General features: G+C 26.9%; 1 protein-coding gene across 3 annotated transcripts in view; it reads left to right on the top strand.

Moving 5' to 3' along the window:
• The window catches only part of LOC145849805 (protein phosphatase 3 catalytic subunit alpha-like), a 33,450-nt gene extending 21,789 nt beyond the window's left edge, over positions 1–11,661 (top strand). The window contains exons 10-15 of one of the 3 annotated variants that reach the window (XM_082954864.1): positions 69–194; positions 4,279–4,356; positions 5,863–6,012; positions 8,454–8,538; positions 9,248–9,345; positions 10,209–11,661. In XM_082954864.1, coding sequence (XP_082810990.1) covers positions 69–194; positions 4,279–4,356; positions 5,863–6,012; positions 8,454–8,538; positions 9,248–9,345; positions 10,209–10,483 — 812 coding nt within the window. In that variant the 3' untranslated portion in view covers positions 10,484–11,661. Of the gene's footprint in view, positions 1–68; positions 195–4,278; positions 4,357–5,334; positions 5,353–5,862; positions 6,013–8,453; positions 8,539–9,247; positions 9,346–10,208 lie in introns of all 3 variants that reach the window. The other 2 variants (XM_082954865.1, XM_082954866.1) reach the window with 2 other exon arrangements.
• The last annotated feature ends 5,576 nt before the right edge of the window (positions 11,662–17,237 follow it).

Below are 17,237 nucleotides of genomic sequence, written 5' to 3'. Positions count from 1 at the left end.
CCTTACAAATAATGTTTCTACATTTAAAATTATATATTAACAATTGCCTCATACTTTTTTGTTAACAGCTGCTGTTTTGAAATACGAGAACAATGTAATGAACATTCGCCAGTTCAATTTTACTCCCCACCCGTACTGGCTACCCAACTTCATGGACGTGTTTACTTGGTCGCTACCTTTTGTTGGCGAAAAAGGTTTTTTTTAATTTATTTTTTAACGTAAAACTCATGTTAAGTGCTTGCTAAGCGAATTTAAATATATTTTTGTGAATGATTAAGCATCAATCTAAAAGTTCATTTAGACTTTACTAACTCTAAACCAACCACCATTGAAGGATTATCCGTACCGCTTTTATGCATTCTACACTGAAATAAAGTTCAATTTGCACCGAACAATATCGTTCATCACGACTTTTGTCGGCTGCATGTAAGTCGCATCGAACTCACAGACTGCAAATCGCATTTTTCTTTGATAAAGATAAAAAACGCAGCTGCAGAAGAGGTGACGAAATGTTTCGTTGTTAGCAGCTTTCTTATCCCCGCTCACCTTCTCTCCCTGTCACCTCTTCGGTATTGATTTTATTTCGCCTCTCATGCTGCTCTTTCGTTCTTTTTCCTAGAGATGATTTTTTCTGTGCATGGCAGCAGGTTGGTTTTCGGCCGAAAATAGCAGGCTTTATATGTGCCTTTCAATGTTTTTTTTCTTAAGAATTTTGTTTTTAAGCCGTGTTGAAAATTTGTAATTCCATTTGATTTGTTACTGTATGTCCACGGTTGAACTTTTGAATATAGAAGTGTTATCTTTTTTGTTTTCAAGAAGTATTTCTTTTACATATTTCCTTAATTTATAACTATTTGTTAAATGTTTTATAGAAAAAATCTAGGTTCCAAAGTCCGACTAGTTCTTTATTATAAAACTTAAATTTTAAAATATATTTTTTTAATGTTTCTATGGTTATACTTGTTTACGCTTTGTAGTTTTTGCTTGAATCTTCTAAGTTGTTTAAGTTTTTATAACTACTCATAATGTTGATGGTATCTTTATGATTTTTAATTTTTTTAAGTTTTGTTATGCACTACTACTTTATTATTAGTTCTTGGTATGAATTCATTATTAACAATACTTTTTCTTATTATTGTGATGTATTTTTTTGTATCCCTTTACGTGTAATTTACAATCAGTATGTTTGTTTCGTCAATGTAATTATAAAAGTTAATCATTTTTTAAGGAAAATAAAAATATCTTATTAATTTTTCTAGTTATAAGAAGTTTATGAAGACTGCAATTACAACTAATTTAGGTATAACTATATAGTTCTAACAACAAAATAAAAATTTATTTTAGATTTATTATCACAACATTAAACAAAAAAAACTATTGAAAAATCTGAAATGTTATACAGGGTTCGTGCGCGTCAGACTAAATCAGTTTTTTATTTAAAAATTTGAGAATCTCAGTTTTTCTCAGTTTAAATGCTTGAAAATTTTTGATTAAAAAAAATTGAGAAATCATTTTAAGATCAAGTTGAAATATGAATTAATTTCTAATTAAAGATTTAGTTATTAAAGACAAAATAAGTCAGTATTTGTAAAAATAAATGCTTAAAACCTTTTGTTTAATCTCTAAAAATCACCTTTTTCACAATTTAGTCTTACTTTATTGAGTTGTAACTAAGCTATGAGTTGCTTTTTGCAGATTTTTAAAGCTCAAAATATTTTTGAGATAAAGCTGGTTGAAGCCGGAGACTATAAAAGTACTAATCAAGACCCCCTAATACAAAAATGAATTCTAAAGGGGATTTTCCTTACTTTGAAAAGATGTCAGGCTAAATTGGTTTCAGTCAGGCTAAATGAAAAAAAATTCGCGCACGAACCTGGTTATAGTACTTCGCACTTTGAAAATGAATAATTTGAATGTTTAACTTTAATATGTTTAAAATTTATAACTTAATGATATACCTTATATTATATGTATGTACGCTATATATAAATTTTAGGCTATTTATGCCTAAATGTGTCTAGATAAATTATTTTAATCTTTAAAAATTTATAATATATATTTTGATGATGTTAAATATAAGTGCATATTTTAGTTTACTTATTTAGTAAAATTTAATTATTCTTTCATTAAAGTTCATTCTTGAATGGATTTTAAACTTTTTAGAGTATAAAACTTACTCATTCAGAGAATAGTAAGTAAATTTTGTTCACAAACTATCAATAAGATATATATTAATAGCATTATCAATTAAATTTTATACGTGGTTAGCTAGTCATTGTATTTTTTTTTGTCTTTGTATTATGTTTTTATATAAAAAGTTTTATCTGCTCTTGACCTGACAGAAATCTTTATTATATTGATATTTGCAATGGTTTATTGTAAACGATATTAAATTGAACATGGACATAAGATAAAACAGTTATCTAATATATGCTTTGTTAATTTCGATATCCAAAAATTTTACCCGAGTATCAAACTAACACACCTTATAAATGCTATAGAGTTTGCAAGAAAGTTCACAGAGATAAGTGAAGAAGATGTGAAGATTATAACACACATTTTTAATTCAGTTCTCACCTACGATGGAAAAGTATGGACCAAGAAAAATCAAGAATCATCGTTTGACGTCCCTATGGGGTCGTACTTCGGAGCTGATTTATGCGACCTTATTGGTCTACACATTCTTGATAGATTAGGGAAAACATACAAGTCAAACCAGATAGGCTTATATAGGGATGATGGCTTGGCGATTATCAAGCACAAAAACAACCAGGACCTCGAGAATATAAAAAAACAAACAATAAAGACCTTTAAAGACATTGGTTTTAAGATAACAATGGAAATTGCTTTGACTAAATGCAACTTCTTGGACATCACACTAGACCTCGCAAACAATTGCCATATGCCATACAGAAAAGAAAACTCCTCAATCAGATATATCAGTAGTAACTCCAACCACCCGAAGATAATCAAGAAAAACCTACCCAAAATGATTGAGAAAAGACTAAATAGACTGTCCACAGACCTAAGAACCTTTGATAATGCAAAACATAGCTACCAAATTGCACTGCTCCAATCCAACTTTAAACACAAGCTTGAATATGAAAACAAAACCAACCCTGTTGACAAGAAGAAACGTAAACGAACAAGAAGAATTATGTACTTTAATCCCCCATACTGCCAGTCAGTAAAAACCAACATTGGGAGGAAATTCTTAGACCTAATTGACAAACATTTCAAAACAGAGAGCATGAAAAAGATTTTGTTTTTGATGAACTTTTAATTTTGTTAATTAATTATCTAGTAATAACACTATACATTTTTTAAATTTAATTTGAATTCAATTATAATTTTTTGCATTATTGTATTTTTTTTTAAGTTGTCCATCGTCTTATGTTTATTTTATTTTGCATGCCTGAAGATCCCTTAGGGGAGAAACATTGTTGCCTTTGTAAATAAATAGATTTAAAAAATAAAACAGTTATCCTTAATTTAAAGTTTTCTTATTATTTATCACTTTATAAAAATACTATCAATGTTTTTTGAATATTTTAATTTTTTTACTATTTTTTTTCAGAAACGTACTGTAGATTACTAAAAATTAAAACACAGTTTTTCAAATAAAAGTCAAACATTAAGTATTGATGCTTGACAAATTATTTTAAATTTAATTGTTAAGGTAATATTAGTCAATACTGCCACAAGTCAAGTAATTTTGTTAAAATATTAGTTGCAACTGAAAAGCTGAAATTAGACCAAAAGACTAGTTTTTCTTATGACAGTCTTGAAATTATTTATGTGATTATTACCATATCATTTGTTTATATATTTTTTTTAAATGTTTTTAAAATTTTTTCAACTTATTTTAAATAAATGCTTAATTTAGTTTTAGTTTAATTTTCTAAAAATTTATAGTTTAAATAAACTCATTAGCTAAGCTAGCACTTATGTTTTAATTAGGTCTCATGTATGTAATTCTTATTTTTAATTACAGTCTACTTACTAGATACACTTGTGCTAACAAATTTATGGCTGACAATCCTAATAAATTTAATAATCAACATGCAAATCTAAAAAATATTACATGTAAATATGATCTTTAGTAAAGAAGCTGTAAATTTTCTTAAAGGTATATTATGCTATTGTGAGGTACTAAATTAATTCTATGTGAAAACTATTTTTTTAATTCAAAATAAAATAATACCAAGTTTTGTTAATCATATATGTTTAGTTATAAAATTTATTAATAACAATACTTCATTTTAAATACTCTCACAGTCACTGAAATGCTAGTCAATGTTCTCAATATTTGCTCTGATGAAGAACTGTTCAATGATAAAGACGACACTTTCGAAGGTAAACCAATAGTTTATATAACTTTTATATTTTTTATTTTTCTGTTTTTATGAACTAACAAACGCTATTTTGTATTTTAATTTTATAAAACTTATATTATTTATAAATATGTAGCAAAATTTTAAAGTTTGTTAGCTAAAACTTTAAGTAAACGAGTGGAAATAATATTTTTGATACTTAATAAAGCTTTTATCAAATTTTTAGTCAATGCTTCATAAAACTTATGCATAACTACGTTTTTATAATCTATAAAATCTTACTATACTATTTTTATATAGAATATGCTCAACTTTTTTTATTAATTTGAGGTTGTTCTGCCCTGCAACAAAAGTGTTAATAAAGATTTAAATGTTCTGATTGGAAACGAAGTTGATAAATATTCTACAATATTAAATACATCTTAGCAGTATTTTTTCGTACCTCTAAACCTTGAGATCGATTTAGAATTCTCTTGAAATTGAATTTCATCATGTATGAGCTTTATAAATCGATTTTCAATTTAAAGAGCCTACCTAATGCTTCTAATTAATCTATATCCATGCCTTTATTTTTGTTCTTTAGTTATCTTGTTTCGTAAAATGTCTTTGTGAAAGTAGATTTAAATGTTTTAATGTGCTTTAATTTTAGAGTCTTTTTCATATGTTTGTGTACATTCGTAAGATAAATTAAAGTTTTAATTATGATGATTTTTTTAAGTATACCACAAGTATTGCGAAAATAGTATGATCTTTTAGATAAAAATGTACCTCAACTCTAAACATTAAACAAATTTTCACTTTTGAAAATTAACCATTATATTATTGACTAATTAGCTTTCAAATTTGTTAGTTATGTGTAGTTGACAGTAAGTTATACTTAACTAACTTGAAATTAGTTACTTTTATGTGTTAGATTTCGTAGTTAATTTTGTTTAACTTTTTTCCAGTAATAATTTATGTTTAGTTTAATGTCAAGAAACTAGAATAACAATTTATATAGGAAATGCCCCGGCAAATGGTAAGTTGTATGCTTTGTAGTAAGTGTATGAGTGCAAAATACGTGTATGTTTTTGTAGTTAGATGGCGTCATATATTTAAAACAACTATTCATATATGTAGTTGGTACACAGTTTATTTCATATTTGTAAAATTAAACTACAGTTTATATTGTTTGTATTACTTACTATTGATAGTTTTGCATGCGTTTCGAAATTTTTGAGAGTCACTTAGTTTTTTTATTAGCTTTATCAAACTAGCTTGCCAAATTTTAAAAGACATTGCCAATGTTCTTATGATTTCAGGATTACATTTTGATTGTAGAATAATAGTTTGATCTTTTTACTCAGGTAAGTTGTTTACAAAACTGAAAGTATGGTTACACTCCAGTTTTGCAAATTTAATTTTTTCTTTCGGTATAAAGAACAGTTCAGGACACAGTCATCATCAGCTTCAAGTGTTCACGCTTTTGCTTCTCAAAAACTTGTTTTGTTAAATTTAAAATCCCCTCAAGTGAAACTTCACTGAACAGGCTACAAGCAGCTCAACATTAACGCTTCCCTTCTCAGCCATCTGATGCTTCTACAGCAAGTCAAAAACCAAAGACCGCAGCCCCCGGATTCGGAGGACGATGCTCAGGACGGGACCGATCAGTTGACCCACAGGCCCAGAACCAGAAGTGGTTGGTTACTCGTTAGCTCCACCTGGTGTAGAATATGTGTCTTTAGATAGTTTAAGTTGTAAAAGTTTATAGAGGAAGTTAGATCGTTGCACATCACACCCAGATGTTTTTACTTTGAAAAAAGCTAGGTTACCTTGTAGACGTAATAGCTCTATAAAGTAGCACATTTTTCCAGTCTAAATGTAATACATGTTTCTTTATAATTCATAAATTGTAGACTTAGCCTTACACTAGTAATTCATTTCCATTAGGGCGGATAATATCTGTATTGTTATGTTTCATAATAAGTCTTTGTAAACATTATCAATTGTAATACAAAACTTCAGTAAAAACAAAACTAAAATACTTTTAGTATAGTTTAAACCATACACTTAAAACAGGATTGCCAAAAAACTTCGTATTTGACTATTTAGGCCAAAAAAACTTAGAAAAACCTGAATTTTTCAAAATGATGAAAAAAAGTAGAAGCTTTGAAAAAAAAATCACTAAAAAACCTGGAATTTTTGACTATTTTTACCTGAATGTAATTAAGTTTCGATTAGAAACGAAAAACTATTGTATAATTTTTCTTTTGTATCATTAAAAAAAGTTGTTTTAAGTAGCTTAACTATATCTTTTCTATGTTCTTCTACTATTTAAGACAGATTTTTACCAAAAACTTGTTCTTTAAAAAACCTAGAAGAAATTGAGAAAACCTGGAACGAGTTACAAAAAATATCTTTTGGCAACTCTGTTATTACTTTATTCTTTGTACAACTGGTTTTGTACATAACTTTCATGAAAACAATTTATAATTCTTATCTTAACCAAATTATACTTGTTAAATGCTCATTCAACAAACCATATTATTTACAATTACCGTATTAAGTAAGCAATATTTATATGAGTTGCTGCAAGAAAAGTAGTAAAAAACGTCTAACAGTGTTACTACTAAAAAAAATTTAGACCTAGGTTTTACTCGTATTTATTTTTTTTAATGCAATTGATAAGATTATTTTTATTATTTCTAATGTATGACACTAAAATTTTTAATTTTTTAGTTTAGTTTGTTCCATTTTTCCAAACATTTGTTTTAATTTTGCTTTTTGATTAACACTTTTACCGTTTAAAACTGACCATTTAGTTTGTATCAAGTATTTCAAAGTAGTTTATTTTTTATTCTAATAAATCATACATTGTTTATGTATCATTTTTTGTTTATTGTTTTTATTTCATAAATTTTTTAATTAATTTGTTTCATTCATTATGTGTACAATTTCTAATTATACTAACCGTGTTACTAAGTTTTGCCTCGGTCCTTTGGAAAAGTATGTGTCATTGTCTAAAAAACTGTTTTTACATCGCCCACACACGAAGTCAGAGTTTATCATATTATTTGTTAGAATCTTGTACAAGTTATGGATTCTTAAATTTAGTGTAATATTAACACATTTGTTTACCAGTAGATTTTTAATTTTTTTATTAAAATATCTCACTTCTCATTTTAACAATTGAAAATACAAAAGTTTTAATTCTCTAGAAGTTTTGAAGTATTAAAGTTTTATTTAGGTTAAAGTCTACATTTTTGTATATCTGTCACATTTTTCTTAACAAGTTATTTTAAAAAATAATAACGTTTATATTGTTTTACCTTTATTTTTCTCTGATTTAAATTTTTTTAAAGTTAAAAATTTCAGTTGTAGTTCGAACTTTTATTTAAAAAAAACAGATTACAGTCTTAAATTTTATTTTTATAATTCTGCTGTATAAACTTCATTAAATTTTTTAATTTAAACTAAACTGTTTTTAAAATAAATAAGTTTAGATCCTTTGAATTATACCTACAGAACTTTAAACTTTTATGTTTATAGCTAAGTTATAAAAGTTTTTTATCTTTATTTTGAAAGCAAGTTATTGATCTTTTTATTGTATCCAAAATATTTTATAAACGAAAGTTTATAAAGGTAGAAGAGTCAAGCACTATTTTTTTTTCTAAATTGGCGATATAAATTTCAATAATAATAACTTAAACTTTTTTATATTTCAAAGTATATTTCTAACTTAATTGTTTTACCAAAATGACTTTTTTAATCAAACAGTTATTTGTTATGCATATACCAATTGTCAACTATACATTGACAGCTCTTTTCTCAATATAAATATGCCTTAAGCAAAACAAGCACATAGGCAAAACTATCTGATATTAATTGTTTTTATTTGTATATAAAAATTAGTCACAGTATTTCACATGCGTAGAATCACAGTATACTATCATATTTAGCATTTCACACAAGCTCGTTTGGAAGAAATTCTCACGAACTTTGTTCTTAATAAATCTATACAAACTTTTAAGACTCAAAAATAACGATGTGTTGATGTTCATGTATTTGAAACTGAACATATTTCTATTTTTGTTGCATAAAGTTTTAAATGATTTTAAACTATGATTGGTTTCACACAAGGTGGATACCCTGCAGCGCGTAAAGAAGTTATAAGGAACAAGATTCGCGCCATTGGAAAAATGGCTCGTGTGTTCTCTGTCTTGAGGTAAGTACCGTGAATAATCGTTGAGATAATTAAAAAGGAAGTAAGGTTAGTAAAAGTTGGGGAGAGTGTTAGAATATGTACAGGAATATTTGTTTAGGAAAGTCTAGTGTTTTAAGTGAGCCATAGTGCGCAGTTTAGTGTGTTAGAAGTGAAAGGTATATATTATGTTGTAAGGGTTTTGTTTAATCTCATTTATTTTTTTACAGATAAAACTAAAAAGAAAGCAGTTTTGTTTCAAAAGATCCGTTCAATTTCCAGAATGAGATACTTTTTCTATTTACTCAGGTATTTATTTTTAGTAAAGTGTTTTTACTACAGCTTTGTTTATAAATTTATAAGTTAGAAGTGCTTTTTATAAGTGAAGCTAAGACAGAAGTTTCTATTGAACATTTTTTAAAGTACTAACATTTTTACAGTTAGATATAAAAACGCTATATACTTTTTAGTAGTTTTCATCTACTTTAGAATATCGTTACTTTATTATTTTATAACCATTTTTTTGTTTTTGTAATAAGTTTTAAGTACAATCATACTTCGAACTATGTTTAACGATTAAAAAATTAAATATAAACTCAAACGTTTCAAAAAATTTTTGTTCTATTAAATAGTACAATGCTAAAAATTTCAACCTAAGCTTTTATAAAACACTTTGAAAATTACAAACCTACAATTATTTATGAAGTTTTTTACACAAATCTAAAATTTTTAGAAAAGAGAGTGAAACAGTTCTTGAACTAAAAGGCCTCACCCCGTCAGGCATGCTACCTATGGGCGTGCTATCCGGAGGTGCATCTTCCTTGCAGACTGGTTTGTCTACCCAATTGTTTTTCAGTTGTACTTAACAAAATATTTTAAATACTCAAGTAAGTTTTTATTTTTTATCGACAACCTTTTCGTTGACCAATGTTGATAAGTTGTATTAATTAACATGCTGTTATCATTTCTTAAAGTGGAATTTTCCTCTACGATGAATTCGTTTAGCGTAATTAAGTTTACGGCCATAAAGATTAAGTGTTATTTTACTACTCGTAAGTTTAATTTACACATTAAAATTAGAAAATCTAAATAACTGTTCAAAATATAGTTTTAATCGTTTGTTAACAAAAGATCCTAGTGAGGTAACTTCACTGGAGAATAAATAAAAACAAATTATACAGTAATCTTCCTTTATTCTACCAACATATGTTTCTGTGTGTCAACGAATCAACACACTTCAACTGGGTTGTTAATGGGAAAGATAATCTAAATATGATTTTTGATTTTAGGAGTTTGGTAGTGTTTAATATGTGTCTGAAAAATTTTAAATCATGATTACTTAGGAAACTTATGATTGGTTTAAACATTTAAAGTGTGTATTGATCAAAGTTTTTGTTTTTGAAGGAATGTTAAAATCACTGTTTTGATTAGATTCTTACTAAAACTTTTTTTAATAGCTGTAAACCTTTGATTTTTTTTGAGATTATGAATAATAACTAAGAAACTAGAATCTTTACTATTATGACTTTTTTTACAAAACGGCTTATTTTTATAATTACTGTTATAGTTTTCTTATAAATATTATTAATAATTTTATACTTAATCTTAATGAATAACACTTAAACTCTTGCATTCAAAACTTTTAGTTTATGCAACTTTTAAACTTGATCAGACTAACAAATATTTGTCTTCAGCCATCAGCGGAGTCACAATTGGCCAGTCCATAACGTCCTTCGAAGAGGCCAAGGGTCTGGACCGCGTCAACGAGCGAATGCCGCCTAGGAAGTCCGCCAATTCCGACTCGGCCGCGGACACGCCTTCGTCCGGCGCCAAAAAAGTACCGGCAGGCCGCAAGCATGCCACCAACTACGAAGAAGGGAAGTCGGGAAGCCCTGGAACTAGCAACTCGCCGGCTCACCACCGCGCCAGCAAGAACGCCGCCCCCGCCAAAGGGCGCCCCTCCAAGTAATCGCCCCCACCCGCAGTTCAGCGAGCAACCTCATTTGCATAAACTGGTGTTGTTTTGAGCGTTTCACTGGAGTCGGCTCTTCACTCTGTTGTGGGGGCAGCAACGTTACTAAAGCGCGTACAGGAATTATACTTCTCGAAATTTCAACCACTTGGCTGCATACGAAACAAAAGCAAACACTATAAAAGTTAGTCCAGGGACAATTATGAGCTCTCTCTTAATTTTTTTTCGTGTTTATCTTAGCTGTTTGCTACTTAGTTTCTAGCATTGTTGTTTCTTACCCACTTTTTATAATTTTCACCCTAATTGCATCAGAAGCGCATTTCTTCCTTGAGTTTTTCGATTTGGCATAATTGTACGAGTTACGTTCATATAATTTACAATCTGTTTTACTTGCTACACATGTTATTTATGGTTGAAAAAAAGTGTGTATAACCTAACCCTAAAAATATTTTTTTAAAGCTAGCTTCATTGTTTTTTTAACACGTGTTATAGTTCTTAACTATTTTTCAAAAAAACAGTTAGTCTGAATTTTAAATTCCGCTGTGTTTGTTTTGCACTTTTAACAAATTTACTTGAGCATATGCTTAACAATTTTTTTATAGGTGACTCACTTATCTCTTAAAAACTTCTTCCAAAAATTTTCATAACTTGGTAGTTTTACTGTTGTCATGTATATGCGATAACCGTGATTTGACCTTTTCATTTTGCCCAACTGTTTGTAGCAACGTTTTGGAATTCTGTAAAAACAAAATTTATACATTTTTAATTTAACTTCAGACATAATTTGTCTAAAATGAAATGCTGTGCAGACGAAATACTAAGCCTCAATGAAGCCTCATCTTATCCGTCCATCTATTTTTGTTTATTTGATTGTATACGGTAACAATTCAGCTTTTAAAATGTTCTACGTACATTTTTCAAATGACTTACTTATTTCTATAGAGTAGCATTTAAGAGAGTTTCTATAGTATTTCTGTAGAGAAGCCTATTTTTATGTTACATTTTCAAGTAATTGTAAATTTATCTCGTATTATTCAGATTTTAATTTATAGACATGTTTGCTTGTGTACGTTTTGTTTTTTGGTATTCTTTAGATTTTTATTTTTTTTTTTTTCATTTACGTGTAGCTGAATAGCACAGAGTAAAGTTTCAGTTGGAATAAATATTTTTTTTTATTTGCAGTTTGCTCACACACCTAATTAAAAGTATTGCGAGCTCTTTTGTTTCTGCGTTTTACGCTTCTTTTTGCACAAAACCTAAAAACAATTGGTTAAATGCCATTTAAAATTCCGACAATTAAACTTCTAAAAAAAAATAAAAAGCTAGAAATCAAAAATTATTTTATATTTGGAAAAAGTAAAAAAATGCGTATGTAAGTCTATTCAATAAGATTATGATTTTAATTGTTAAAAGAGAATTTTAAATATTACTAAAGTTTTTAAGATATTAAAACTTATTTAAACCTTAATTCAAGAAAATCTAAAACTTTACATAATAGTAGAAATGTAATGTAGGTTTTAATTAAACCTACATAAACATTCTTTTATTTTTTCAAATATACATTACTTTTTTAATTGTGGTCCTTTAAATATTTTTAAAGAATTTTAATGGTTTGAATTTGAATAGCCGTGCACCCAAAACAATTAAATTGGTTTGTAAGGTCTGTTTAGAGGTAATTTTAGATATGTTCTCTATGTTTCAATATTATTAAGCTAATTTTGTTTAAAATTCTAAAGACATAAACTGTAGTTATGCATAATAATTTTTTAATGAATTTATTAAGAATTTAAATTAAATTTCAACAAAGTTTATCACAGTCTTTTTTTAAATTTTCATCATTCTTTAATAGTACAAAAAACATTTTAAGGCCAAAACGTAAATTTCTAAATAGATTTAGTTAATGAATTGTATCCATTTGACAAAGAAGCGTAAAATTCCAGCATAAAATAATACACTTGTTGTGCACATTAATACTTTAGGACAGTGGTCGTCAAGCTAATCAAATTAAGTGTACACCAAGCTGCCAAAAATAAAATCGGTTCACCCCAAGATCTAATTTTAATAAGCGCCGCTAGTGGTGGGACTACGTAAACACTTTTATTAGTTCATTTCTCCTTAAAAGTCATAACTCAGTTTGTATTTACATGCAAACCATTTGACAACTGAAGCTGAAACTTTTTATTTGATCCTCTTTTTAATTGACCTCTTTATTTGTTATACATTATTTTCACAATAATATTTTAGTTACTTTATAAAATGTTAACTTCATACTTAATATAACTCTATGTATTTTTTTTTGTAATCTCAAAATTTCGTGCACCCCTAAATGAGTTTCGTGTACCCTAAAAATTTCGTACACCCCAAAAAAAGTTTCGTGTACACCTTGACGACCACTGCTTTAGGACATAGATTCCGAAATCGATATCGCCCCCTTTTGGGCGTTTTTTATATTCGTTAGTTTTTAAAAAACTAAGCCTATTAAATTCTTTTTTGAGTTAAGTTTATAAATATATATTTTACTGCAGTAAAAAATACTAAAACACTAAGGTGTTTCAACGAATAATTTTATAATAATATTTCTACAAAAAATTCCAAGAATATTGTTTTTGATAATATGAAATATCGGCGAAAGTCATCAGAGCCAAAGCGTTGACTTTAAGCCGTGAGACAAGCTCAAATTAGTATAAAGTTTTGGTCATCGATTAATTGATAGCTAGTGGTTTGATCGAAACTTTTATATTTTGATGCTTACAAATTGGTTTTCTATTATAAAACATATATTAGCTAATTGAAATTTCTACAAGATTATAAAATTGTTTAAGATCGTAGTTTTTTTAGTTTGAATATCAAAGCTGCGTAGAGATTTTTTGCTGAAGTTGCGTTATTATGTTTTTACTTAAATCGTAATCCTTAAAATATATATTTTTTCTATTAAGATGCTTTTATTCTGTCTGTTCATCACCTATAAATATACATTTGAAAAAAATTCTCTGGAAAGAAACTGTTGGATAACAGAAATAGTAATAAGTTTGTTTACTTTTGTGTATCTTTAAACAGTTTTGATTTTATAAAGATGTTTAAAAAACTTATACAATAGTTAAAACTGTTTTGCGCTACTAAGTATATAGTAATAAGTAATTAAGTAGTATCTTAATATAACGGCTCTCTTGAAAACTCATTTATTTTTCAACCGATCTTTTCAAGCTAACTTTGTTTGATTTTATATTCATTATTCTAATGTTCTAATACGGGGTGGGCAAATTTTCTAGTCTTCGGGCGAGATTTACTAAAAAAAGTCTTTATGAGCCATACGTTTCACATCCCTATTCTAATTTCTACACTGCGCTTTTTAACTCTTAAAAGTATAAGCTGTTTACAAAATATTTTTATGTTATTTCAACTTTTCGATATAGTTTTCTTTTTTCATCTAACATCACAAAGTAACTTCATTGTTTTTGTTTTTAATTAGAGCTTATAAAAAATTGTTTGGTAGAATATTTAACTTGAACTATAATTATTACAACCTCAAAATATGCTTTAAATTGAAAATCTGTATAAACTTAAAAATTTCTTCGTAAAAAGCGTAAAAAATAAGATAAATTTAAATAAACGCTTTCAAGAAAATCGCAACTTTGTAACTTTTGTATTATCAACATTCATTATCTCATCTGATATATTATTATTATCTTCATTTACTGCATGCAGTTTTTTAAGTAAAAAATACGGTATGCTTTTTCACGGTCAACAAGTAAGTTCTTACAAAAAAAGTATAAAAACAGCTAGTTGTTTTGTTAACAATTAAACTTATAGCACATTTGTAATTTTCACAGTTGACCCAAGTCGCGCTGAACTAGATAAAAAGTAACTTACTGATTAGATTTTTTTAATACAAATAGTTTAAAAATATCCAAAAATTAAGTTTTAATGTAGCCTAACTTCACAGTTTTTTCGTAAGTAAATATACTATTTTAGAAAAAAAAAATAATTTGAGTAGTAGTATCTTTCTAAAATGTTTTCAGTAAATGATTATTCTACAACATAAATAGATTTATCCTAAACATAAATTTACGCAATTTAAACTAATATTTTATTTAGTTTTTGTTGTTAAATATTTTTAATGTTTAGTAGATGTTAAACATAACAGTTTGATAATAAAAAAAACACGTTTTACTTAATCTGTTTCAAAATATTAAAATAAAAGTCCTTAAGGGTATTTTCGAAGAATAGTGTTTATTACATAACCTTTTCTGTAAGTATTATTATAATCCACAAAAAAAAGGTAGTGTTATATATATAGGTTTACATCGTCAACGTTTGCACTTTTTTGTTCAATGTTAAACAAATATTTTCGTTTTTATGACGACGTTTCGCTAAAAAACAGCTCTTCAGCTATTAACAAAGCTAAAAAAAATACAGATCGATAAAATAACACTAAAATTAAAGCACAGTCAAACACTATTATTTTTTTTTGTTAGGCTATAACAATTTTTAAGTAGGATAAAACTTATGTTAGTTTTATCTCCTTGCACTCAAGGATTGATACCTCGTCTGATCTTTTTTACATAATGTAATAATTTTTGATGCTTACAAGTTTAATTGTCGATAAAGTGCAAAAAATACTTTTTTTTATAAGTTTGAAAAAAAATAAATCAAAAATTTTTATGTTTTGGGATTTTTTTCTCAACAGATTCTTTTATTTACAGATGTTTATATTAAATTTAAGCGAGTCCTTTCAAATGAACTCGAGCTCATTAGTATGACATAAGTTGTGCATAGAATTTTTGTGTTTGGTTTGAAGTTATTTATTTATTAGGTCTTTGCTTTCTGGCCACTAACTTGCAAGAAACTTGAGGGGGCCATGATGTCATATTTTGAAACTAACTCACTCTAGATATTCTTAATGGTTATTTTTTGAAAAATATAGTTGGAGGGCTCCATAGTTTTTTATTTCTTTATAGGGGGTCATTTGGAAAAAAGTTAGGGAAACCCTGCTGTACAGTTTCAGTGTTGGCACACACTCAGGAAGGCTCAGGCTTGTTTGATCTTTTTTGAAAATTTACGGCTAGGTTTTTATTTTTTCCCTAAATTTCAGGATATCTTTTTTATTACATATTTATTCTTCATATCAATTTTGTTTTATCAAGTCCTTCTGTATTTTTTGGTAATTTATGTACTGAAGCTTTTTTGATACTCCTTTTCACAGTTTTTTGGTCCTTTTTTTTTGAATTTTTCAATAAACTCAAGCTGGCTTTTTTGTTTCGAAAAGCTGCAAACCTGATATTAATTTTCCGCCGAACAATCCCAAAAAACTCAGATGCTTTCTTATAGAAATACTTTTCAATTTCGATCAAAATTAAATTACATAACTAATAGATCTAGCTGTCCATAATGTAGTAAAATATGATCAGCTAGTTTGGTATGTATTAGAGTAAAAAAAATACTTATGTAGGTACAAATTAAAATAAATCCTTAAAACTTATTCAACACCTTAGATATGAAAAATTAGAATATTATTAAAATTTACAAGCAAAAAGTGGTATAGTTATGTTTTTAAAATATAAACAAACTTCATTTAAATTCCTGATAACAAAAAAACTATTAAAAATTAAAAATAAAATATTGAAAAATATTTTGCTGTACTTGCAGGGTTGCCGAATTATTTTTTTCTAATAGCTTAAAACATTTTTCTAAAATAACATTTCTAAACTTCCCTAAAATGCATAAATTAACAACTACAGCGTATTATTTCAAGTTCAGCTAACTGTACAATATACTGTTTCATTACTACGTCAAAATTATTATAAAAATTTTCAAAATCTAATTTATGTTTACTATTGTAATAAACTGTAGCTTACTGAGGAGTACATGAAATCTAATATTTCATGTATGAAACAGGTGTGTATTTTATAATTTATAAAATTAGATAAATATATCTAACATTATGTACCTATAAAATATATATTGAACTCTACGTCAAAAGGTAAAGTTTCAATCTGAAATGTTTTTGATTTTTAAGTTTATTGATAATTGTAGCAAATAATTTAACCTTTTATTTTATTTTAGAAAGAAAAAAATAATAATAATTAGTAAATAAATTTGAAGTTTTTTTTTTTCGATTACTTTAAGAACTTGGACTCTACTGTTAACATATTTTAACCTATCAAAAAATAAGCAAAAATAAATTAAAGCTATAACATAAAAAAGATACCTAAAATAAAGTTGCAATATTAAAAAAATAAACAGTAATGTTAAGTTGTATGTAAATTGCTTAATCTAAATAAAAAGTATATAATAAATATATCATTTTAATTAAAACTACCAGTTTTTACAATCTTGACTAAAGTCTAAGTATAGAAGTTTAACTATACCAAAACAATCAAGTAAATAACCACAAAAAACACTTAAAATAGTAAATAAGTTTTTTATTTGTAAGAAAGGAATAGTAAAATAAATAAGATAAAAAACAATAATAATCATAAAATAAATCAACCTATTATTAGTTTTAAGTTTTATTAGTTATTTAAGCTCATAATATAAATATTTAACTTATTTAACTTTCTTTGTTTTCTGGCAAAAATATATTTAGAGACTAATAATTTTATTTACACAGATAAAGTGTATACTATGAAATTCTTTACTGATGCACTAACAAACTACGGGTCAAATGTATCTTTTTATCTAAAAAACTGCTAACAGTATTAAGCGTGTATTTAAATAACACTTTCTAAATAGCTAATAAACTAACAAACTA

Source organism: Thalia democratica, chromosome 2 (assembly GCF_965202585.1).
Source record: "Thalia democratica chromosome 2, ktThaDemo2.hap1.1, whole genome shotgun sequence".
NCBI lineage: Eukaryota > Metazoa > Chordata > Thaliacea > Salpida > Salpidae > Thalia > Thalia democratica.
This window is presented reverse-complemented; position numbering and strand designations above follow the sequence as displayed.